At 45.6% G+C, this 26,359-nt stretch overlaps 1 protein-coding gene across 5 annotated transcripts in view; it reads right to left on the bottom strand.

The window, feature by feature from the left end:
* DAB2IP (DAB2 interacting protein) overlaps positions 1-26,359 on the bottom strand; it is a 314,157-nt gene that overhangs the window by 242,712 nt on the left and 45,086 nt on the right. Inside the window, exon 1 of one of the 5 annotated variants that reach the window (XR_007770036.1) lies at positions 5,481-5,600. The exons of 3 other annotated variants lie outside the window; for them this stretch is intronic. Coding sequence is in view for 1 of the 2 variants with exons in the window: in XM_050926819.1 (XP_050782776.1) it covers positions 5,481-5,601 (121 nt within the window). In the remaining variant the exon portion in view is untranslated. Of the gene's footprint in view, positions 1-5,480; positions 5,602-26,359 lie in introns of those variants that run through there. One more of the 5 variants, XM_050926819.1, reaches the window with a different exon arrangement.

Below are 26,359 nucleotides of genomic sequence, written 5' to 3' on the forward strand. Positions count from 1 at the left end.
CAGAGCCTGGAGATTTGACACATCATCCTTCAAACACAGATTCAATCACAGGGGAGAAACTTGCCTTTTCATTTAAACAGCAATTTAATAGCAGTGGCTTTGAGCGCAGTGCAGGCAACAAGTATGCTGGCTTCCCTCATGCTAACCTACTGCTCTTCCAGGGCAGCCTGAGCTCCCCACTACCTTTGCTATTCCAGCTCTGGGCCTCTCCAAAGCACAGCTTGCTAATGGTACCAAACTGCAATGAGTGTGTCATATGCACAGGGAGGAGCTAGGGAAAACCCTTAAAACAGAGAATGGAGTTAGCAGCCCACTAGTGCATGAAATGCAGCCTCACCACTGCTGAGATGCAGTTCTGGAACTCTTAGCCGCTGCGGCACAGACAAGCGCCAGAGGAAACAACAGCCTTCTCTGGAACAGTACGGCATCCTGTAGGTTACAAGGTTAGAGAGTGGGCACCAGTTAGACAAGGAGGCAGGAGGAGGCAACGTTCTCACCCTACCCAACAACGCTTCCGGCCCTCGGTCTGATCTAGAAAGTGGCTCCCTCAATCTATAGGACAATGAGCCAAGATGGATAACATGTAACGCACACATTTCAGGAATAACGTTCTTATAGGGGGAAGCCGCAGGGCGAGGAGTGGCTTTTGTGCATGACTGAAGACCAAAGCAAGGCCAAGGATCCCAACACCATGAATTCGTATCCCATTCAGTCTTGCCACCCAAAGAGGCCCAGAAGGACACAAGCTGTCCAAACTGCCTCCCTTATTTTTGCAGTGGCAGGGGGATGAGGCAGGGATGCAGCACAAGTTCAGACCTTTTCGGTGGGAAGCAGCAGTCTACATGGAAGAGATAGGCCACACTGAGATGCACACAATCCCAAATTCAGTCAGGTCCATGGGATGAAGCTGCGGATGAATTTGGCCCAGTGTAGCAAGGATGCTGCTGTGTTGTGGTGAAGGGCTGTTCTCAGCTGGAATCCTTCTCACCACCCACTTCTATACTTGTGACAAGTCCCCAGCCAGAGACACCAGACTGAGCGACGCGAACTCTGGAGAGCAGCGCTCTAGCAGATGGGAGCCTGGGAATTCCTGGAGAGCTCTCTTTATTGGCTTAGAGAAGCTGGGCTCTATGACACGGCTCAAAACGGCCATGGCTGAAAGTTAATGGGAATCCCTCAGGGTCACCAAATACAGGAACTACTCATGGCGATAAAATACCTGCTCCCAAAGCCCTCCACACACTCTCACATGCAAGCAGAGGTCAGATTCGTAATGAGACGCAGCCGTTTTCAGAGCATGCCTGACCCCGTTAAGAGACGCTCCAGGCTGGGTTCTCTGGAGAAGCGTGTTCGAACCCTGTCATGCTTAGGTTACGATTGCACCACAGCTGCAGTGAGATGGACAGACACACTAGCTCTGCTCCAGCAGCGTGAGTGAGTATCCAGGCATCAAGGCTGACTTGTACTCTGGAGGCTAGCCAGAGCTGCTGCCCATGTTACACTGCAGTTTTCAGTCTGCTGGCTCAAGCAGAGCTAGCACGTGTCTGTCCATGCTCCCAGGTATTGTGTAGAGATACCCTTACACTCAGCGTTTCTATGTTGCTGTTTGCAGCAGACATTTCCTCTGAGGAGGCAGGTGCCAACATCACTGTGGGGGCTGCTCAGAGTTGGGGAGAAGAAAGGTCATGATGAAGGGGCAGTTCCTCAAGTGACCTCTAGAGGGAGTCGCTCCAGTCCCTCCTCAGTGAGGCAGAGGAACAGTGATGATATTGGTGGCACTGCGGGACAGCATGCAGGTGGGATAGCCTACTGGTTACATCTAGTGCATTCCCCACCCAGACCAGTGCAGAGTTGTTCCCTATAGCACAGTGCCTAGCGTGCCATCCAGCCTATGGGCCTCCCACCACTTGCTTTGGGAGATTATTCCGCTGTCTAGCAGAGCTCTCACTCATGGTGAAACATTTCCTGATATTTGAGTTGTCCACCACTCAACGCCATCCCCATGCCCCATCTGTACCACTCTAAACAGCCCATTCCTCCCTTGACCGTCCCAGCCTTGGCATGGGGTTTGCTCTTCCCAGAATCTAGAGGTGCCAGCCCTGCTTACACAGGGCCAGCAGCAGCACCCTTTGCTGAAGTTGCTACCAGTCCCGTCCCTGCTGGAAGCTGCAAGAGATCACCTGCTCTTACACATTATCATCTGGCTGGGATGACTGAAAGCTGGCTGCCTTTGCAAACAGCTGTCAACCCTGCTTTGCCAGTACAAGAGCCCCTGTTGCACCAGGTCCTGCCTTCCTAGTCACTAGAAGTCATCCCCCCCACCATATTCCTCAGGCACTTGCTTAGAAAATGCAAACTCCGTCCCTGTAGTCTGAGATACAGCACAGCTGAGCATTTGGGTGGGGGATGTTGGCGTCTCTCTCTCCACCCCTACCAGAAGCTCAGTTCTCCGCAACCTTCTAATATCTCAGGCTCACTAACCAGTGCCTGACACCTCCCTTCAGCTGCAAGAGCTCCAGCCCACACCACAGCTTGCACTGCTCCCACACCACAGCCTCACTAGGCTCCATGGTGGGTTGGACTCCACACACATGGCTGGCAGGCAGGCAGCCAGCAGCCATGCCCCAGCAGTGCGGCTCATCAGGAAGGAAGGCAAAGGGAGAGGCATAAAGGGCTGGCGTTAGAGGGGGAACTGGTGGGGGAAGTGAGAAACAAATACAAACTTCTCTTCATTTCAAGAGACCGGTTGCTCTGAAGTGCGCGGGTTGAAAGCCGTCCTGCTCCCACACACTCATTACAGCTTTTTAGAAATAAGAAGCTAACTGGCAGCAGGTGGCAGCACCTATGCCCACCTAGCACCAGCACCAGCACCAGGATTGGAGCAAAGTGGACAATGGTGAGTGATTCAGGCCGGAAAGGCGGGAATCTGGTACCAGCAGAGAACTCCTCGTTCCTGGGGAACATGTAACAGCTGGCTGATCCCCACTGCTTCCTGCCCAAATGCAAAACCAACCCCTGCTCCACCGAAGGACTCCCCAGATAGACCCTGTAACCCCTGGTGCATGTGCCACTGCTGACCCAGCCACTTGCTACAGCCATGATGCCTCCAAGGCATCTATAGAGAACGAAAGTCTGTGGGTGATGTAAATGGTAAAGCACAAGCCTGCTGCACAGCACACACACCACAGCTGACTGTGCAGACTGCTGGGGCTAGCTCCTTCTCCTAACGTGATGATAGGTTGTCGTAGGTTCATTAGCACTAACAACCCAAGGATACCCTCCACCAGGGTGACTTGCTGAGGCACGAGATACTCAGTATCACTGCAGCTCAGTACCAGGGAAGGGGAAACTTGCTCTCCCCAGCTGCCTTTATTGACCTCTGTAAAGTTCAAGCACAGTTTGTATGACAGCTGCTATAGAAAACCACATGGTGACCCACCCATTGTCTTCCTTCGGAGACCTGTTGGAATTCGGGTGGCCCAGACCATTGAGAGCCAGCACAATTTTACTACAGCCCTGAACCTTATAAATGAGAAATCAAAGGGAACTGATGAACCATCTATTGAAAAATCTTATGGTGCAGCTGCATCTATTCACATCAGCTAATGGCGATCATCTGAACGCTCAGCACCTCATCCTAATTTTTATGTCCTGCAAAGCTAGCCTGGAACTTCCCCCATTCATGACGCTGCCTGTTCATCATCAAAGTCCACCAAGTAGGCCAGAAATCTCAAGAAAGCAGTCTGTCCCATGGCATTCTAGCACTTCTGTGACACTGGATTGGGAGAGTCACAGGTTCTGAGTTCTAGTCTCCACTCCGGTGCTGATCTACTGTGTGTCACATGGGGCTAGTCACTGCACCTCTCTGTGCCATGGTTTCTGCGTGTGGCGAGGAGGAGAATTCTCACTCACCTTTGAAATGTGCTCTGAGAGCCAAAGGTGAGCAGTGCTATAGAAAAGAGCTAACCCCATCCCATTCAAAGCTATCATCCCACTTCAACCCAATCTGTTTACAAGTCCCCAGTAAATAGTTCAGTCTGGCTCCAACACTTACGATGGTGGTAAGTCCATACTGGGATTAGTTACAGCAATGAACACGTCTCTTTGTCACAGCAGCTCAAGTGACAGGAAAACATTTTGATTGTGAATGAGACACAAATAAAGGGGAACAAGGAACTGCCAGATGCCTATGAGTCTGCAAACAAACGCTCTTCCCTGCCAGACAAAACAGAAACACAGTGGAAAGAGAAAAAAAACTGTCTGCTTATCGGAAAAGCTGAAACTCAGGGACTGATTTAGCTTCCTTAATATTTCCCAAGTGATGATTCAAAACACTGAAATAAGCCTCCCTACAGAGCATAGTGTGTTGTCAGTGAACACAGACAACACTGCAACCTAGCTAGAGCTTTTGGAGCCAGACTCTGCTCTCTGATATGCAGGTGTAAATCTGGGCTAATGCCAGTGAAGCCAGCATTGGTCTGGATTCATACCAGTGTCTTAGAGAGCAGGATCTGGCCCTAGAAGGCTGGCTTCTGATATATCCTCTTACTCACACAACAAAATTACCCTTCTTTTTAAGAAATGGCTTTGGGAAGGCAGCAACACAACCCTCCTCTCTTCTTTTACAGAAAGGTATTTCAATTGCAAAATGACCAAGTAAAACAGAACAGAGTCACTTCTCCGAGTGCTTTAACTTTCAGCATGAGCAGCAATAAACATTTGTTTCACCTCGTGAGAGAAAAGCCAGAGCAGCTTATTTTTAAAAAATGTAACTGGGTCAGTAGCTGCCTGGAGTGGAATGAATGGACGGCATGAATGAGTACGTCCAAAAGAAACATCGCTCCATGGTCCCTGCTCCTGCTGCACAGGACAAATACATTCTGTTACAGTGCGATTTTCAAGATCGCGAAAGTGGCTTATGAACACACAAGCCCCATTGCCTTTCACCAGTGGCTTGGGAGCACAAGCCCTTATATCCCATTACAATTTTTTAGACCCTCCAGGGGAACAGCTGATGAAGAGCAGCGAATTATAACAATAGTTCTTTGGCCTTCGATAGCATCTTTCATTTAAGGATATCGAAGTGCTTTAGAAACATCAAATAGGCCTCAAAACATCCTAGTGAGCTTGGGAAGTACTCTTGCCCTCATTTTAAAAGGTAAGGAAACTGAGGACAAGAGTCAAAGGGACTTGCCTGATGGAACTCACATAGCATTTTAACATCAAAGTAGGGAGTAGAACCCAGGTGTCCTGACAGCCAAATCTATACCACCACTAAACAATGCTCTCCCCCTTACCTGAGCACAGCACTGAACAATCAACAGATCCTTTCTAAAGTTCACTATAAACTTTGCAGCGCACAGGTACACTAAGGAGCATTTACACTGGGTCTTTATCATCTATAGTAATAGACGTGCCTGTTAAGCAATACGACATAGGTCTTTGCACTTTCAATTAAATGGAATTTTGGTTGCAATTACCCCTGCTAAGTGGCCTATTCCGGCTCCGGGATCTGCTTCGCTGTCTCTGAAGTCGCGACCTCCGGAGCAGTCGATAGTAGTAAGACGGTCTCCCAGAACTTTTCCTGCTGTTCACTGACATTTTTGTATCTGTTTCGCACAGACACACGCACTCTCACTCACTCCCCTGTCCCGTCAAAGCAGTAACACTTCCAGCGTCTAATTAACAGGAGGCTGGTTCTTTAGAGTAGAAAGGGCGGGGGGAGAGGGGAGGAAAAAGAAAAAGGAGCTCTTCAAGTTTGACATTTAAAATTAAAAAAACCCCAACCCCAGTACAGAGCACATGTCTGAGCAGAGGCAGAACTCTCAGCAGGCAAGATACACTGTGCTAACAATTCCAGCCCCCAAAAAGATAAGCCTGTTGGAGTTGGAGTAGGAAGCCAGAGCTGGCCGGGGCTCTTGAAATATGAAGAAAAGGCTGGAAGAAATCCTGGACTGGATCGTCTTCACTGGACAGCAACATCTGACTGAACCACCCTGGAAAAAGCAGAGCTTCCTGCTAGGGGATGACTGCACAGTCCAGAGTGCTAATCACACTTGTACCTGCCTCTGGCCACTACATCTTTCTGAGGGTGAAGCTTCAGCCAGCAGGATCTGCAACAGGAGGTTCCTAAGGCTTTATGAAAGAGGAGATCGGGGAAGGGTGTAATGAGTTCCTTGCCATGGGACACATGTTAATCATCATGGAGTGAAAGCCCCAGAAAACAAAGTGAAACTCAAGAGGGGATCACTTTAATTAGAACTCGAGCGAGCAGAGCACTGGACTCCCCTGGAGGCCCTTTTCCTTTCAACATTCAAACTAAATTATAGCATGTCACACGAGTTAAAGAAAGAGATCGAGTTACCATTCAGGTTCTGGCAGCACATGGGATTCTGCCTCTGGCTCATATAGCTCAAAAATTACATTTGAATGGGTAGAATTAACACTGTAAACCAGAGCGAGAGAAAAAAATAAAGGCCAACTGGATGGATTCCCAAGTCTCCAGTTTAAAAAGCTCAGCTAAGAGGTGCGTTATTCAGAACCCCTCATCTTGGCACCCAGAGAAGCCCCTGCAGCTGCAGGCATGGAAATACTCTGAGAGGAGAGTGGCAGTGAGGATTTAAGAAGGATGGAATTGCTGGAGGCCAAGGAATTCATACGCTAGCCCTTTTTTCTATGGAAACCTGCATTTGCACTCCAAGCTCCTGGAAAAGCCAGAAAATCTGACTGCGTGATGGGCTACCAGCTAGTGACATTTGCAGAGGGGCTGCCCATGCTGTGGCTGGCTTTGCTGAAATTAACCAGTCTCTTGCACCAAATGTACCTATTGCCAATGTCAGCGAGGAGATCAGGAAGCGAAAAGGTAGGGGGACAAAGCCACCCTGGCCATGAGTTGGCCATCTCTGGGAAAGCGTGGAAGCTTGCCCTACCTGTGCCATGCCTGTTCTGGTGATAGGCAGCAGCTGCCACTCTGCAGGGCTCTTGATTCTTTCGCTAGCACTACATTCCCTTAAAGAAAACAAAAAAAAAAAAATCTTTAAATCCACCCCAGACAGTCTCAGCCACCACCACCTGCCCACCTACTTCCAACATTTGCAAAACTTCCCTGATTAAGCTGGGCATTGGGAACATAAGGATTTTACATAGGTTATATCCATCTTATCTAAATACTGACCAGTGGAGACATATTTTACTTCTCTGTTTAGAAAGGCCCTTCAGTCTGGTCCCTGACAAACAGCACTTCTTAGTCTTTGCTAAAGTCCAGCCCTGGTTTTGAGGCCATACCTAAGGAATTCTACACTAACTTTTAGACTGGTGCGGAATGAACCAATCAACCTGGCAATGACAAGTTTAGGTCAAGTAGGCAAGATCACAGCTGGACAACAGATGACTCTAATCTCTCCCCCCTCTGCAAGATGCAATAACAGAGAAACATTCCACTGCTTGGCTTCCACCCAGCTGCACCATCACTGACCAAATTCACACAGCAGATCAGGAGAGAAGGAAAAAGGCCACAGTTACTTTACCTCTACCCATCTCATGTTACCCAGGAGTGAAACGGTTTGTTTTTACCCATCTGAATTGCAAACATACTATTAAAACATTTTCCAGAAGAATTTTGACTCCTCTTGGACAGGTTTGTGTTTTCAGTTTGAAGGAGAGATAGGCACATATTTAAATTAGCAATGGGGAAATCTCAAACTGTTTGGAGATTCGGTTCAGAGCAGCAGCTGAATGTTCAGGTCTCTAGATGGTGAGCAGGAAGCTTCGTAAGAGACCCTCAGGTAGGATTAGTGGGACTTAGGTTTTGGTCAAGCTAAAAATACCATGAGAACAGCCCCTCTCATATCTCATTTATGCCTCTGGCATCCCCCAAAATCAGAAGGCATAGATGTAAATGAACATTTAAAGTGAGAAATTTTAAAAAGTTTCCCCAAATTCAGAGGGTCCAAAAGGGTAAGGTTCAGCAACTTTGTTCTTGTTTAACCAGAACCACCTGGGATGGAGTGAAGGAGAGCTACTTGGTGATCTTGCTAACCTCTATGAACAGGTGGAAGTGATCAGGTGGTGTGTGTCGATGGTTCTGCATCCATTCATGTGCACTTAAGCATCTGTTATGCATTTATTTTTTTCCTATCTCCCCCCCACCCAACCCAGTACCTACTGTGATGTTCATGCAGGTGACCATAAAACAAGAAGAGTTAATGAGGGGCCATAAACTATCCTGACAAGAGAAGGGAGTCTCGTAATAAGAGCATAAATAGCCTGGGAGTTTTATTAAAGTTTAGTCAGCCTGCCTCTCTGTCTGTCTCACTCACTTCAGTAAAGGTTTTGAAGGCATTAAGTACAGATGGCTACAGAGCAGCAGATAACAAAATGAATGACCCAGCTGGGAGGTAACAGACTGGTTGGGATATTTCTTTTTTCCCTTTTGAAAGACGTGTCCCGACACAAGCGCTGGTTTGTGTGAAGGAATCTAGTGCTTGCAGAAGCAGCCAGATTAACAGCCTTCGAGAAAAAAAATCTTTTACTTATCTCCAAAATAGCATAAGCAGTGGGAATACAAGCTTTCTGCCCAGAGCTCTGCCAAGGAGCCTCAACCAGACCTGAAGTGATCACCTCCAGGAGAGACGAGCTCAAGCTCCTAAGGGGGGGGTCAACTGGGGCCAAACATGGTGCTGATTTTTGTGATAGGAAGACCTGTCCACTGGGCTGAGATCCAACTCATGGCACGGAGACCACTGAACTGCCACCAAATGATAGCATCCTGTTATCATGTACAACTGTGGGCTGGGTTTACACTATTGAAATTTTGAGCAGCATTTGGCCACCTGTATTTGCCTAGGCCTCAGCAGTGTATGGGATTTGCCATTCAGACCTCTTGTATTTTCTGTACAGCTTTATAAAGTCAAGATTTATTTCACTCCTTTGCAAAAAAAAAAAAAACAAAAACAAAAACAACAAAAAAAAAACAACACTTTACCGGATCTGCAGAAATGTTGGGTCGACACCAAAGTCAGTTCTGTGATGGAAGCAGAGAGGCACAAAGATTGGTTTGTTTGCTCTGAGAGCAAGAGCAGCGTGCAGTTGCCTGAGGGTTCTACCAGTACAGAGAGACTTATGTCCATGGCAGCTGGCAGACACTCATTTCCAGTGGCTGTAGTTTTGTTTTATCATTTGCCTACTCATTTATGCCTGGAAAATAATCACTGTTCTCCAGAATCTACTCTCCCCAGACAGCCTCAGCAGTTAGCCTGCTTGCTTTCCCACAGGGCTTCAGGAGAGAACCATCATCCTTCTCAACTGTCTTTGTTTCTATGGAAAGGCACTCTCCTTCTTTATTCTGCATGCCGTGCCACCGTGCCTCAACCATGATTGGAGGGATCCTTATAGGCAAGGATACAAGAATACTTCAGATTCCATGCCCAGTCAGTTCTTAGACTACCTATAAAAAGAGGAAATTAGTACTAACTGTGGTGAAGTGTATTTTTTATGTTGACACTTGTCCACCAGGAACTGAACTGAGACCCACAAATAATTTTTCCTTGGACAATATAGAGTTGTGAGATCTAGATAAGTTTCAATGATGTTACAATCCGTGTAGAACCAACGATCTAGATGTCAAGGATCATTAAAACATTAAATCACTGCCTATCTCAGCCTCAGCATCTTGTGCTATTACACTGCTGCAGCAGCATTGGTTGTGCTTTCATGGACAAAAAAAAAAAAAAAAATCAGGGGTGAGGTAGGCAATTAGAAGGAGCCCCCCGCCCAGTGTCCCCCCAGTTCTTTCACCCAGGGCAGGTGGAGGATCCATGCCCCCTGCCCAGTGTCCCTGCCCCCCAGTTCCTCCGCCCAGGGCAGGTAGAGGATCCATGCTGTGGTTCTCCACAGCTGCCCAGCCGGCTCTTACCGTCAGAGCCCTGCGTGGATACATCTGTATCCACATCCATGGATACAAAGCAGATACCCATACATTTGTAGGCCTCTACTTATCCTGCTCTGCCTCACCAGTGTGCACAAAGACTTCTGAGTCTCTTTGTGGGAGACCAGGGATAGGACCAGCTAGCTGCCACTTCTCGAGGGCTGATTCCCACAGCCTTCTGATTGGGTGGTCTTTTCTTTCCTCCTCTCGCTGCCCCAGTTCCATGGGCTTTTTTTCACAAAAGGATGGGGGAGGCCAGACATCACGAAGTCCATGATTCTTTAGCAGAACCATCATATTCAGGGGGGTCAAAGGCCATCCAACTGCCATCTCTTTCCTTATCAGAGTTTCTGGGTGAGAAGAACCCAGGAGATTCCATATAAAAAACATCAAAACAACTAGTTTTCCAGTGTAATCAACAGATCAGAAACAGGCTGTCCCCTTTCTTCATTTTACCATATTCTAGATTGTCCTAGAAAGAAAACGGTAACCATATAAAACCAAAAGGCCAGGTAAGTGTTTCAGTTTGCCAGAGCATTGTGTGCATTATAATTCTGCAATACTAAGTGAGTTATAAGGAGCGAAGTACAAAAGCAGAGCGTATATTTTCGAGGTGCTCAAATGAAATGTAAAACACAGCTGATGAAAGAGGAGGGAACTACTCTTTCGACAAGTGCATCAGCTTCTGCTGGCTGTAGTACTGAGTTCTCTCAGCCATTGCCTACAACAGCATTTCTGAGACACCTCAACCACCAGACCGCAAGTCTTTCCTTGGGCGTAACTTTGGAAAACAAGGCCTTTGTTTGCTCCTCCTCGTTTGATACTTTTCAATAGCCCAGTTATTCTCAAGCTAGTGACAGTAAACTTGTTTTCTACTATTATACAACTTTTAGGCACAAACTAATTTTGACTAAGCACCTAGATGAAACTTCCACTCAGTCTGAATTCTCTATTCAGAAAAAGGGTGGAGACAAATTGGAGGCACCAAGTTTCTTCATTTCACCGTGAAGCAGCCGATATTCTTCAAAAGGCCACTGAGAACGCTGGTGACATATGAAGACTAAGGGTGTCTATACTACAAACGCTCCAAAGGCACCGCTGCAGTGCTGCAGCTACACTGCTGTAGCGTAGACGCTTACTACAAAAGTGGTTTTTCCATGACTGTAGTAAACTCACCTTCCCTAAAGATGGTAAATAGGTCAATGGAGGTATTCTTCCATTGACCTAGCTGCGTCTACAGTGAGGGTTAGGTCAACTTCACTGTCACACAGAGCATGAAATTCTTCACAGACCTGAGCAATATAGCTGGGTTGACCTGAGTTTTAGGTGTAGACCAAGCCTAAGTTTTCAGTACATTCAGTAGAAAGAAGAAAACGGGCAATTCCTAATGAAAACACCAGTAATGTATAGGTATCTTGCCAGACAGGGTCTTGGACTGCAAGACTGTTAGTCTGAACAAGCTGAAAATACACCCTGAAGTGGAGAAGTTCACTGCAACTTTATTCAACGGCTTTGTTTAGAGGCAGAATATGATCCTGATTTCAGAGTGGATGAAAATGAGTCATGACAAATTTACACGTCCAGTTATTCAAAATGAGATAATGGCTCTTAAAGCTGCAAAGAAGATTTCTGAGAACATTTCTGGAAAGTGGTGTGCAATTTTGGTAGATGAAACACCCACTTCTCCAACACAGAGAAAGTGGCGTTATGCCTGCAGTATGTGGATGATGACATGAATGTTCGTTGGATATATAATGTAGCCTGTACTTCAGGAGAGGCTAACAACTCACTAACAAAAGATATATCATGTCTAAAATTTGAGGATCAGCAATTGTCATGGAGTCAAGTATCAGAGGGTAGCCGTGTTAGTCTGGATCTGTAAAAGCAGCAAAGAATCCTGTGGCACCTTATAGACTAACAGACGTTTTGGAGCATGAGCTTTCGTGGGTGAATACCCACTTCCTCAGATGCATGTGAGGAATGCATGCATCTGAGGAAGTGGGTATTCACCCACGAAAGCTCATGCTCCAAAACGTCTGTTAGTCTATAAGGTGCCACAGGATTCTTTGCTGAATTGTCATAGAGAATATTATGATGGTACCACTAACTTGACAGACTTAGTTTCAGGTCTAGCAACCAGACTAAACAACAGAAACTATGAGCTACATATACTCACTGCTCTGGGCACGCTTTAAATTTGGTGTGCTAGGCTGCTCTTAAAAATGCTATCCTTAGAGATGCTCTTGAAACAGGCTGATTTAATTGTGTCATTTGGTAAACAAACAAAAGGCTATATTTCAGGACACGAAACATAAAGCAGTCAGTACTGCATCAAGCATCTATGTCCTCTGTCCAGCAAGATGGTCTTTCTCTGCAGAAGCACTGGCTTCAATTTCTGAAACTCCCTTTTACCACATGCAACTTGGGAGACACTAAAAGGATGCAACTAAAGATCCTGACATGAGAGCTCTCATTGGTGGAATAGCAGCTCACATGGAAGAGTTGAACTACCTCTTTTATACTGAGCTAGGTAGAAAGTCCTAAACATGGTAGACAATCTGACCAAAACTCTGCAAGGCTCAGGCATTTCAACCACAGAAGGCCAATCTTGTATGAAAATAATGTACTTCAGTCCATCTGATCAGATGAAAGCTACAATTTATTCTGGGAGCAAATCTGCCAGAAAAATCCAACGCTGGATATAGTCAGAAAGTCTGGGCTTCCAGGGGAGAGAGAAGTTCCCAAGAAAACGCAAATAGGGAAATAGAACCCAGCTACCCAAATTCAGCAAAGGAATATTATAATTATCTCTACTTTTATGTCACTGGTTTTTACAATGCCCAGTACTTAAAGATTTAAACAGAAAGACTACAGAATTATTCAAAATCTTGAAACTCTCAAAACAACTCTAAGCCTAACAGAAACACACAAATTCAAGACGTGCTTCAGGTGTATGGTTCCAATTTCAACTATGATTATTCAGCTTCATCTGTTGCAAGCCAACTGTCAGCTTACAGAAAGATCACTGAAATCAATTCAGAAGCCTCAGTTCATTCAACCAGACTGAACATCAGCTGTTTCCTGAAGTGGTAAAAGTTAATAAAAATGATTTGGTCATATCGGCAACCAATATTGTAAGCGAGAGCACTTTCAGGGGTCTACACCAGTGGTTCTCAGCCGGGGGTACACAGAAGTCTTCCAGGGGGTACATCAACTCATCTAGATAAAAAACACTTTCGAAGTCCATACAAACTAAAATTTCATACAGACAATGACTTGTTTATCCTATTCTATATACTATACATTGAAATCTATATATAATATTTATATTCCAATTGATTTTATAATTATACAGTAAAAATGAGAAAGTTAGCCATTTTTCAAAAACAGTGTGCTGTGACATTTTTGTATTTTTAGGTCTGATTTTGTAAGCAAGTAGTTTTTAAGAGAGGTGTAACTTGGGGGTATGCCAGACAGCTCAGACTCTTGGAAGGGGTCCAGTAGTCTGGAAAGGCGAGAGCCACTGCTCTACACCACATTAAACAATGGCCTTGATCTCCAGTGTGGACAATCACAGCTCAATTGGTATATGATTTTACATGTACCCATAGACAAAACTGATGACTTACACATGTTGCAGAAGAATTTATTTCAAGAAATCCAGGACAAAGATCATCAACTGGAACTGTTTCAGATTTGTAAGTCTCTCTTTTTATTCCTCTTTTTAAAAAGAATGCTTTAATGAGTAGTTTCGTACCATGACTATATTTGTCCAGTTTAATAGAGTGCAATAAAATGAGCTTCTGTTCAACCTTAGGCCTCGTCTACACTACCTCTTAAGTTGATGTAAGTTCCATTGCCCAGGGGTGTGAAAAAACCACCCCCGAGTGATGTAATTTATATCAACTTAACGCAGTGTCTACACCATGCTATGCCGGCGGGAAACGCTCTCAGTGTTTCCTTTACTAATACAATCCCTGAACTTTAGCATCCATGCTCCCATCTCCCAGTTGTCTACACCCATGTCCCAGGGCATTCCCATGTGAAGAGTTCTCCTGCGGGGCTTGCATGGTGGGCTCTCACCCACCCACATCCATGCTTCAAGAGGAAAATGTAACATAAGAAGAGAAGCCTTGTCACACTAAGTCCTTGTGCCCTCTCCCATCTCAGAACACACTCGCTAATTAAATCAGAATTTTAAGTCAAATGCTGAGGAAGTAATTAGGGCTGTTCTGCAAAATGTGTCCAATGTCACAGATGGGCTAGAACCATCAGATGCCAAAAATCAATATAATAAAACAGCAGGCGCAACTTACACTTACAGCATTGTAGGGCCTTTCCCCCGATGGGGACTGAACAGAGTTGACAGAAAGTTTCCAGCTGATAGATTAGATACTGAAACAATCTAGTCCAAACATTTTTAACCGAAAAATGTATTTTCTTTCAAAATGTTCTTTTGTTCAACCAACTGCCCCACCCAATCCAGTTTTTCAGATTTTATATTGTTGGAAAAATGAAAAGGAAGAGAGAGAAAAAAAATCATTTTAAAAAAATGTTTTATGGAAAATAATTACCATGTTCTAGAGCTCATCAGGAAAAAAAAAAACAACAAAAAAAAAAAACACCACAAAACACCACACACATCCAAAACTTTTCAGGCCATAGATACACACCACTGAAATGCAGTCACTGCTGTGATGGAGCATGGCAGCCGGTCAATATCTCCACAGCAATACTACCCGAGGGTTTAGAAAAGGAAATGAAAAACTGAATCCTTTACTTGAAATTAAGACGTAGCATTTATTGCTTATAATCTAATCACTGGAGCTATTGCCAGCAAGATTTCAACCACGACACCTGCGGTGCTGTTCTGTACATTGATGCTCATTATATGGGTTTTATCATTAATTATTTATTATTGTTTGCGTGCTAGCACCTAAAGGCCCTGAACACGATCAAGGTGATGCTATGCTGTGTTCACAGACAGACAGTCTCTGCCCTGAAGAGCTAACAATCAATCTAAACCAGACAGCTCCACGGTGGGAGCCAGGAATTATTATCCTGGTTTTACAGGTGAAATATTCAGCAACAAAAAGTGACTCAACCAAGGTCATACCAGGAGCCCAGATCTTCTGAGTCTTGGTCTAGAGCCTTCTTCTCCGGACAACCCTTTCATAATGAAAAAAAATCATTATGACGCCAAGCACTTGCAGAGTGTCTTTCGTCCAAACACCCCAAAGGGCTTTTTTAACGTTAATTAAGCTTCACAACATCTTTCCCATTCTCCAGACAGGTTATAACTCCAATATTTTTAAACTCAGGTGCCTAAATTTAGGCACCTAGATCCCCCTTTAGCCATGTAAGTAATAATGGCCTATTTTTCAGAAATGTTGATCACCTACAGTCCGCCTTTCCCTCTCCCCCTCCCCCCGACTCCAAACATTTGAAATATGTGGCTAAATGATTTGTTCACTATTCCACAAAAAGAGCAAGCAGCAGGACTGCAGGTGGAACCCAGGCGTCCTGATCCCCCCAACTGCCTGATCTCACCAGCAGACAATTTGCCCCCCATCAGAAAGTTAATTTTGTAAACACGATCTTTTGTTTTCTGTATTTCACAGACTTCCTTCCCAAGCAAGGAGTTCAATCAATGTGACATACCAGCTCCAATAAAGTGAATGCAACAGGTAAACAGAAGAGTTGACAAACTTGTTATTCACTGCATGGTAAACACCACCACCGTAATCCACATAGGAAGTGCCACTCAGTAACCAGGCAGGTTACAGTAACGCTGAGGAGAGTCAGCGTGTCTGAGAACTCAACCAGAGACATTTCCTTGGCAACCTAATAAACTCTGTGCCTGCCAAAGAACTGGAGAGAAACAGAGGCTAACCTCAAAACAGAGACATATTTCCTGCCTATTTCCCAATAAAACAATAGAGCTAAAGAACGACCTGTTTGAGCCAACTTCTGACTCCAGCCAAGAGAGAGGCGGATTAAAATGATAAAATTGAAATCTAGCGTAATTTAACTGTGCATTTCTAACACCATATGAAGCTGGACTCAGATAACGTGGTTTGTATCCTGTCCATTACTGACACTAATAACATTTCTATCCTAAGATCTGTGTGTTTGAGTCCAATAGGCCTTCATGACACTGGAAACCATGTGCAATGTCTCGTTGTACTCTTAGTTCAGGAAGTTTTAATTTCTCAGGCAGAGCTCTTATAGTCAACTTCAGTGTATCCACTGAAACTCTCTCGGTCACCAACCCAGCTGAGCTAACATTGCTATTGACAGGGGTGACTAGTTCACATACTAAAACAGAAGAATCCGGGCATAAAGAATTCCTTCTAATACATGATACCAACCCTACTTTTCACTCAGCACAAAAGAAACTACACCTCTACCCCGATATAACGTGACCCGATAACACAAATTTGGATATAACGCAGTAAAGCAGCACTCCGAGGGGGAGGGAGGGGAGTGCGCGCTCCGGCAGATCAAAGCAAGTTCAATATAACGCGGTAAGATTTTTTGGCTCCTGAGGAAAGTGTTATATCAGGGTAGAGGTGTATGTACACCAAATATATTGCTTGCTACCGATACAACTGATGCAAAAAGGACTGATACTCCAGAGGCTCTGAACAAGAGACTGAAGAAAGTTGCCTGAGTTATTCAGAGACAACTTACTTCCTCATTCTTATAATGGTGCTGCTCAGAAATACATTTACAACTATGAGAAGAAATAGGACAAAAAGGAAAATTTCCCAACCTTTTTGAGAATATCAGCCTGGATGTCCTTCATATGGGGCCTAGAATTGATCAACATTTTTCCACTGAAATGTCTTTTGATGGAAAATCCTTTGTCACCAAAACAAAAATATTCACCAAAGCAATTTTGGTTTAATCAAAAATATTTTTGTTTTGTGATTAAAAATTTTGTTTTAATTTCAGTGAAAAAAACATCAAATAAGGCAAACTTTCTGCCTTCTCACTCACCATTTTTCCACTAGGGGAGAGAAGGGGGTAAAGAGAAAAAAAAGGGGGGAGGAGGGAAGAAAGTGCTTTTGTTCCCACCAAAAGAAGTGTTATAAATGAAAATTTTCAGAATTTCGAACTTTACGGCACAAACTGCCAAACTGAAAAAAATCATAATTACTTTTGAAATTTTTCACAAAATATCGTTACTCTTTTTTGACCAGTTCTCAAAGGCACCACCAGAGGCCTGGCCCTGCACAGGCAAGTGGGCCCTCTGACTTCACAGGTCTCCTCCTCCTCTAACTGCCAGACTCGTATGAACTGCTGGGCTCCTCTGCCACGTTCTGGGGGCATCCAGGTGGAACACAGTTGCTGTGCTGCTCAGATGCCTAGTGACCCCTAAAATGGAATGATGTGACATTGTAGCAGAAGGATGGGCGAGGAGTGGCCTAACAGAAAAATGAGTCAGTGAAAGTTTCTCAACGGCCAGGACAAAATCTAAATAAGTTAACATGAGGAAAAGCTCAAAAAGGTTTGGTCAGCTGGATACACACCTGTGCTTTCCTCCAGAGACCTCTGCACCATACACAATGAACCTCAGAAGCAGCTGAAAGGCACCTTGTTCCAGATTTCACAAGAAGCCGACCGTCAAACAAGGTTTGGCACAAAGTTTGTACATTTCATGTCAGGGTTGGGTCAGTTATTGTATCTGAATAGATTCCTTTCTGCCTGCAAGATGCAGTGTCACTTATTTCATAATGCGACTCCCAACAAGAAGCAATGGAACAAGACTCCTGGGCACAGCGGTTCTAAGGCTCAAACCAGACCAAAACAAAGCAGTGAGATGGAGCTGGCAGGACTACCCTTTTTCGGAAGGAATAGCAAATATTCAGAACTGAGAGAAAGGATGTGTGAGGAACTCACTTTCTGGTAGATCAAAAAACTTCTACTATTAAATGTCAACAACACTAGTTATTAGTGTTAGTGCCAGTGACACATCAACATGCCAATCCCTGCCAGTGCTGTTCAGACAAGAATTTGACTCTTTCTTCAGTACTTTGTGATCGGCAAGTTCCTAGTACAACAGTCACACCCAAATTGGGTGTGGAAGCTAATTATCAGAACTGTGTTTTCCACACTAACCTTGATGCAGAAAATTATGTAATAAACAATAATGAAAAACAGCCCCTTAAAAATAGTCTTTTTACTTTGTATTTCAGTGCTAACCTTGCTTTCAGGTTGCTGCACGGAATGAGCAATTTGTTAAAATTCAGACACTAGATGACAAATGTATTAGTTATTATTAGCAGAAATCTCTTAGCTAGTTGTGAGTGCTCTCATAGTGGTTTTCCCATGCGGTGTGATGAAAGGTCAGGAAGAATGATCAACCTTTCTGCAAGTTGCTGCAGGGCACTGCTATCCTTGTCTGCTTGGAAATCCACTCTATTTAAATGCTAAAAGGTTAAAAAAAAAAAAGTTCACAGGTGTTCTGGGGAAGTTTAAGGATTTGCTCCCTGCATAAATAACCTCTATTAATCCAGGGAAGCTAGTGGTGATGGAATACAAGTCTCCACTTTCACACCCATCTCCTGGTTGTGTAGACATTTCCCAAGTACAACGAAAGGGCACACAGCAACATGAATCAGCACTTCTCCTGCGTATTTAATCTCATGTTAACATCACGCTGAAACTGGTATCCATGCTGATAAGTGAAATGAAAGATTAAATTGTTTACATATGCTGTGTAAAACTTACTTGCTGATTAATTAATAGATTAGACACTTCCAATTCATGTGTAAATGCCTGATAATGATCTCACATTTATGTAGCAAATCACTGGCTTAATACAAACTTAATTTTTCATGTGATAAATGGCTTTTTCCCCTTCCCTGCCACATAAAATTTACAAGCTATCCTGAACACAGAGTTGGTTGTATTCAGGGCCAGGTTTTATTTGCTCCTAGGCATCACATTACACATCTGAGGAATCTTTTTTGCAAACAAACAAACGTAAATCTTTTAACCCTACTAACACTCCGGCAATCCGACAGGACTGTGTGTCTTGAAAAATACATCAGATATTTGTAAAGGGGCACCCCATTAATAAGATTAGACCTGAAATGTAGGTACGGTACGATTTTTAAAAAAGTTTTATGAAACCAAATGGAAAATGTTTTCATCAGTTTTTAAATTTCATTGAAACTTGTTTTGTTTGTTTTGATTTAAACCCTTCCCACATAGTGTGGACAATGGAAACACAACAGCGCAATGCTAGTGCGGAAGCAATCAAAGGGAAAGCGATCAATCTTGTTTCACCGTCCTAATGCAGTGAAATACCAAAATTGAACAGCCAGCTTCAATCTGTGGAGAATAACTGAATAGTTAATCAGTAACACGTGGTGAAACATTATAACGTGTATTAATTTTAATTTAATAGCAACAATTTAGATCTCACCTCCCCTATGGTAAGGGTTCTTCTGGTCCAGCACATCATCGCAACACTAGGGCTACCAGAACAAACTCTCACAGACTGGGACGCCAGTGGGGAGACTTGGACAGAGCAAATTCATTTCCCCCTAATACATTTATAAAAGTCATGAAAAGACATATGAATAAAAATTATAGAAAAAAAATCTAGCAGGTCATCAAGTCACTCGTCACATGTCAGTTCAGTGCTTTGCCCAGTTGGTAATAGACTGTCAGCTGAAACCCAGACTTTTTATTTTTTTTATTTTTTTTTTTTTAAATCTAGGTGCATATGTGAGCCTCCCCATACAGCAACAAGGGAGCACCGATCACACGTCCACTGCACTGATTTTCTCAAGAGCTCCTTAAAAGTTAGAGATGGAAAAGACCTACCCCACCAACTCTTCCACTGTGTTCTGCAGGGCTACATCCAGGCCCATTTTCATTCACCCAACGCAATTTCCCCACACTCCTTCCCTTGGGACAACTACTCCATAGTGCAGCAGGCCTCACTGTTTCCCAGTATTCAGCAGAGTTTCCTTTGCTCAGTAGTGTCCTGTTATTTCTCCCTCTGGCCACCTCCTTCCTTCCATTGCCTGCTGATAGTCACCTGATGACAGCTTGACAAACTACGCTTGCTTTTCCTAGTGCCTGAACATGACCGCACTCATTGGTGATCTGCCTTGCATGATTTGTACACTTCATTAGTTGAAATGATACACTAATCTGAAAGGGCTGGGGTTTAATGTTGGTGAATATTTTGGTCCATTACAAGCCCAGTACTGTCACTCTTTCAGCAAAGTTCTGTCAATTCAAAATGATTTCAAATGGGAGCTTCCGCGATTATTCTTGATGAACTAAAAACAGTGCGACAGGCAGACCCAGCAAGGCTCACATGACTTTAGACTCTAGTGATTACACACCGGCTCCAAAGGGTCACTGCCTGTCCTTGATGCATTGCTTATGGCCAAGTGCAATTTGAACGGTGAGTGGAGCACGCAGAGTGAAGCATTAAAACAGAGGGGAAGGAACGACAAACAGGAAATAGGCAAGTAGCATCGACCAGGTCACAAGTTTGCCTGGTGAGGATCCAACATTTTTTGCTGGTGGGAAGCAGATGTCTCAGGGGATGGGCAGAGAGATATAAAGCCTCCCGCTGCTAAGTCACAAATTCTACCAAGCCAGGTCTGTAGCTATAGAACATAGGGACTTCCCTGCTGGATCAGGCCAACAATCTAGGTCAAGATCCTGTCTCCAAGAGAGGATGCTACCCACAAAGAGCCACACAGCCCCTAGGGGACAGTTATGGGATAACTAGCTTCTCCCCAACACCAAGTAGTAAGTGGCTGGGACCAGTGTTTTGATGCCTGTTTGGTGACTCACATGACATTAGTTTGGTGGCCTGGGGACACTGCCCTGTGGACAGCTGTCAACTTCACACAACCCATCACCTCGTCTATAGAACAGGTGCGCAACAGGCAACAACACTGTAGGCATCATGCCATCACCTTCTCACCTCAGCCTAAGCAACCATTTCCAGGAGTGAAAGCAGAACTCAGGCTCCATGGCCTCTCCACCGAGACTGCAACAATAGATTTTTGTGAGATGAACACCTGTCCACTAAGAATGGGGCTGAAAATCACTAACTCAGAACAAAAACAGTTGCCAGCTAGTAATCACTTTTGGCCAGTGCCCACTGCACAATGAGGATTCTACACATGTTCATTTTATTTCCATTACAGAAAAGAAAGTGCAAACACTAGCTATGACTCAAGATTTCAAAACAGCTTCTACAAATATACAGAAAGAAAAGTGTAACTTGGCTTTGATTAAAATCACAGCTGGGGGGCCTACAGCATTTCAGACAGTGGAAGAGCCTGACTCTCACATCTGAGGAAAACAGAGACATACAGTACAACCTCAGAGTTACAAACACCGAGTTACAGACTGACTGGTCAACCATACACAGAGCTAGAATTGGAAGTACGCAATCAGGCAGCAGCAGACACACACAAAAGCAAATACAGTACAGTACCGTATTAAACGCCAACTACTAAAAAAATAAAATAAAGGGAAAGTTTAAAAAAAGATTTTGACAAGGTAAGGAAAGTGTTTCTGTGCTCGTTTCATTTAAATTACGATGGTTAAAAGCAGCATTTTTCTTCTGCATAGTAATGTTTCAAAACTGTATTAAGTCAATGTTCAGTTGTAAACTTCTGAAAGAACAACCATAATGTTTTGTTCAGAGTTCCAAACATTTCAAAGTTACGAACAACCTACATTCCCGAAGAAGTGTTTGTAGCGCTGAGGTTCTACTGTATTAGATCATCTCCACAATAGTCCAGCTTCCCAACCAGCCAGCCAGTGCTGGATTGTTCCACATAATAGAGAGCACATGCGCAATTTTGCTCTCAGCTTAGCAGGCTTGCTCACAGCTCTGGACATTTCTTTCCTACTAAATCATCCCCAGGACAGGACTGACATTTCTTTTGAAATGCAAAGGCTCTACTGAAATTTGGAAACAACATATGGTACAAATAGGAATCATGAACATCTCTTCCCATCTCGCACATTTCAAAGACTGTACAAACAGCACTTTTTCCTAGTTTTGATCCTACAGCCAAAATGAGTCATCTGTGAACAATTATGGCTTTGGCAGGGGCCCGACTGTTTGAGAACGAAAGGAAACACTTTATTATTGAAATGAACGGTACGCCAGGCCAAGAGGAGACTGTACAGAAAACAGAGCCTTTTCCTTCCTATTTTGCTGGCCTAAGGACAACAAGAGGGGTAAAACTCCATTCGGAGATGCCTCATGCTACTCAACTCCAATGACCTCCTCACCCAATGGTGGGAAGAAGGGGGTTGATGCAGGAAGCATAAGCAGCATGGAAGAGGGAACACACACAAGAGAGGCAACAAAATATGCAGGGAGAATATCGAGGCAGGCAAGCTTGCCTTGCAAAAGCACTGGTCGTTTCAACCTTATTTCTCCCACAGGAGTTGAATGCACATCCGGGGAGTAGAATCTCAGAGTCATGCTCTGCCCTGCAGCTCTGAGCTAACCCCTGAAACTCTCCCTAGTGGGGTTGTGCAGAAACCCAGCATGGAGACTGGACCTAACCAGCTGCTCTGAAAAGGGGCAGGGCATGCAGGAAGCCTGAATACAAGAAAATGAAAGTTGCCAGACTTGCCAAACCTTCCAATATGAATGGGGCAGCTGGATCTTCTATTAACAGCCCACGTTCAGCACCAGTTTCATTACCTGATGCCCAGAGGTAGACAGCAGAAAAGATCACAGTGCTACTCCTGGTGGTGATTTTTGTGATGTGTGCACCTGTTCACGGGAAAGTGGGCAGAGACTGGCTAAACTGTTGTGCATGGGCCTCCGCATAACCAATGGATGATAAAAGCTGGACTAAAAATTACACAAGGTCAAAGAATTCAATATATTCTCATGTCTCCTTCCAGGAGCAGTTTGCAGGGAGGATGGGGCGAGAGAGTATTTATAAGTTGACCTTTGCCTGGAGCTTTTGGATTGTTCAGAGACTGTTAGACGAGCTTGGATGCTGAGCGGGAGCTGTGCTCAGAGCAAAGTGCCTGACGAGACCACATTTTACATTCTGAAATTTTCAGTTCCAACTCCCCAACAATATAGGAGATTGAGGAACACTCTAGGACTGAGCGGTTGAAGCCTGAGCATCTAGGGCGAAATGCAAGCTGAAAAATACTCCTCCTGCTTTCTGAAACTCACAGCTTGGAAAGTCGCAGGAACTATTTATACTCAGACTGCACAGAGGGCTCGGGTGGTGCAGATCACTAGAACAAATTGATCTGGCAAGCCCAGTGCCGTAGCTGGTGCCAGTGTGGTTTATGCCATGGGAAGCCAGTGAGCATGCATGCTCACTAGTACAGGGAGCTCTTTCTGGTGTATCCAGCAGAGGTAGGGAGAATGAGGGAGGCCACACTTCTAGTATCCCATAGGGGAGAGGATCAGACAGACCACATTCATCTTTTGCAGCTGACCAAGGAACGTTAATAACCATCTGTAGAACACTGCAAATCTTCCTCCTCCTTCGGACAGCCCCACACAGAGCAGAAACCACGTTTACTGTGCCAAGCTAAATGCAACAGCCCCCAGCCCCTCCAAGCCCCATTCACCTCAAGGAGGAGTTCCTGTTCAGCTATTTGTGCAAAGGCCCTTTTTCTCCAAACAGAACTTTGAAGGGTCAGAGGTACAGCTCTTCCCCAGCCGCAGTTCAGATAGCATAGCGACTCTGTTTAAAGGAGACGACAGTCTGGCCAATACCGATAAATCTGAAAGAACAGACTGCTCACAGCCATGCTGAGTACAGACGTTCCAATACACCAGGCAGAGGGAACACCTCTGAGGCCTTGGCTACACTACAGAGTTGCAGTGCTGGTGAGGGGGTTACAGCGCTGCAACTTAGGATGTGGCCACACTTGCAAAGCACGGCCAGCACTGCAACTCCCTGGTTGCAGCGCTGGCTGTACACCCAGTCGAGCCTCGGGTGTAGGGGATCCAGCGCTGGTGATCCAGCGCTGGTCAGCAAGTGTGGACACCCACCAGCGTTTTTATTGACCTCCGTGGCATAAGGAGGTATCCCAGCATACCTTAGAAGCCTCTCTGGTAATCATGCACACTCCACTGCCCTGGGCTCATCTGACCCCTCCTTTAAATGCCCCGGGAATTTTAAAAATCCCCTTCCTGTTTGCTCAGCCAGGTGTGGAGTGCAATCAATCATTCAATCAATCAGCGACCATGCCTCCACGCACCAAACGAGCCCCAGCATGGAGCAATGCAGAGCTGCAGGACCTCATCAGTGTTTGGGGTGAGGAGGCTGTGCAAGCACAGCTGCGCTCCAGAAAGAGAAATTATGATACCTATGGGCAGATATCGCAGTCCTTGATGAGAAGGGGCCATGAACGGGACGCGTTGCAGTGCAGGGTCAAAATAAAAGAGCTGAGGAGTGCTTACTGCAAAGCCCATGAGGGAAATCGCCGCTCAGGAGCTGCCCCCACAACCTGCCGTTTTTACAAGGAGCTGGATGCCATACTTGGGTGTGATCCCACTGCCAATCCGAGGACCACGATGGAGAGTTCACAGCAGGGAGAAGTGGGGGAGGGTGTAGAGGAAGGCGACAGTGAGGCTACTGGCGTGGAGGGAGACACCCCGGAGTCCTAGGACACATGCAGCCAGGAGTTCTTCTCAAGCCAGGAGGAGGCTAGCCAGTCACAGCAGCAGGAAGTTGCTGGTGAGGAAGAAACTGAGGATCGTGCTCGGGGTAAGTAGATTTTTATGTTTTGGGAGAGGAGGGTTTTGGTTATGGCTGCCTGCATGCATGCCTAAACGTGGAATAGCCCATTGATTTGCTCTATCACGTCTCTGTAATCTGCCTCGGTAATCTCTTGAAAAGTTGCAGCCAGAGCGTTTGCAATTTGCTTTCTCAAGTTGATCGGGAGAGCCACCGTGGTCCTTGTCCCGGTCAGGCTAACTCGCCCGATCCACTGTGCAGCGAGGGGTGGGGGGACCATGGCTGCACACAGGCAAGCTGCATAGGGGCCAGGGCGGAATCCACATTGCTGTAGAAGACCCTCCCTCTCTTCCCAGGTAACACGCAGCAGTGATATGTCTGGCAGTAGGAAACCCTGTTGAGAATTTAGGGATACTTGAGTGCAGGGCGCCAGGGTCGCGGTCCACCCCCCCCCAGTGCGCTCTGTTGTTATCCACTCCCCCCACCCAGCACGTAGCTAGCCCCGCGGTGCCCTCCGGTATTCCCCACCCCGCTCCCAGCAGGCAGCCATCCCCGCGGTGCGCTCCGGTGTTCCTCACCCCGCTCCCAGCAGGCGGCCATCCCCGCGGTGCGCTCCGGTGTTCCCCACCCCGCTCCCAGCAGGCAGCCATCCCCGCGGTGCGCTCCGGTGTTCCCCACCCCGCTCCCAGCAGGCAGCCATCCCCGCGGTGCGCTCCGGTGTTCCCCACCCCGCTCCCAGCAGGCAGCCATCCCCGCGGTGCGCTCCGGTGTTCCCCACCCCCCTCCCAGCAGGCAGCCAGCACAGCTGTGCTTCCCCCCCCCCCAGCAGCAGGACGGCATGAACGCGAACCAAACCCCCCCTCCCCCGCCAGCAGCTCGCCACCTTCCTGTTCACTACTGTTCCCTGTGCAGGAACCAGCTACGTCCTGTACCCAGTGCAGATAAACCCCTGTGACCCATCGGTCAATTCCCCCTCCCAAGGGGAACTCGGTGGAAAAACACTCACCCCATTGCTCGCCATGACTTAGCTTCCCTGTCCTCTCTGTGTTATGTGAGGTATGTGAGAAGGATGCTACCAAAAGTCTAAAAAGTCCTTCACTGTGTGATAATAAACAATGTAGCCTCTGTGTATTACATGGTTCTATCTTTCTTTTTTCTAGTGACCTTGACTAATGCAGCCGGATCACTGGCCTCACGTAGATTGCAGAACTTGAGAAGAAATCCCAGAAAATCAAAAGAGGAATTGATCAAATCAGTTATGATTCACTACAACAGAGAAAGTAGGAAGACACAGGAATGGAGAGAGAAAATGTTTGAATGGAGACAGAAAATACAGGAATGGAGGGAAACAGAAAGCAGGAGAAAGGAATTGGCTGCCAAAAAAACCACAAAGCAGATGATAAGCCTCCTGGCTCGCCAAACTGAGTCTTTCGAGTCTCTCGTAGCCATGCAGGCAGATATGTACCGTGGTAACCCACAGCCCTCCCAAAGCCCTCTTCCTTGTTCCCCAGTATTTCCACAAAACACCTTTCTCCAGCAGCCAGTTTCTTATTACCCCCAGCTGCCCCCAACACCTGTACGATCACCTACTAGCCCTGATAACTATAATTCTTACCCTGTGCACTCCACCCCCATTACCCTGCAGCATAGTAATCCTGAAGTGCAGCAGACATTGAACAGTAATCAAAATAGGACATATTCAAACCTGTGA

This window comes from Gopherus flavomarginatus, chromosome 17 (genome assembly GCF_025201925.1).
Source record: "Gopherus flavomarginatus isolate rGopFla2 chromosome 17, rGopFla2.mat.asm, whole genome shotgun sequence".
Classification (NCBI taxonomy): domain Eukaryota; kingdom Metazoa; phylum Chordata; order Testudines; family Testudinidae; genus Gopherus; species Gopherus flavomarginatus.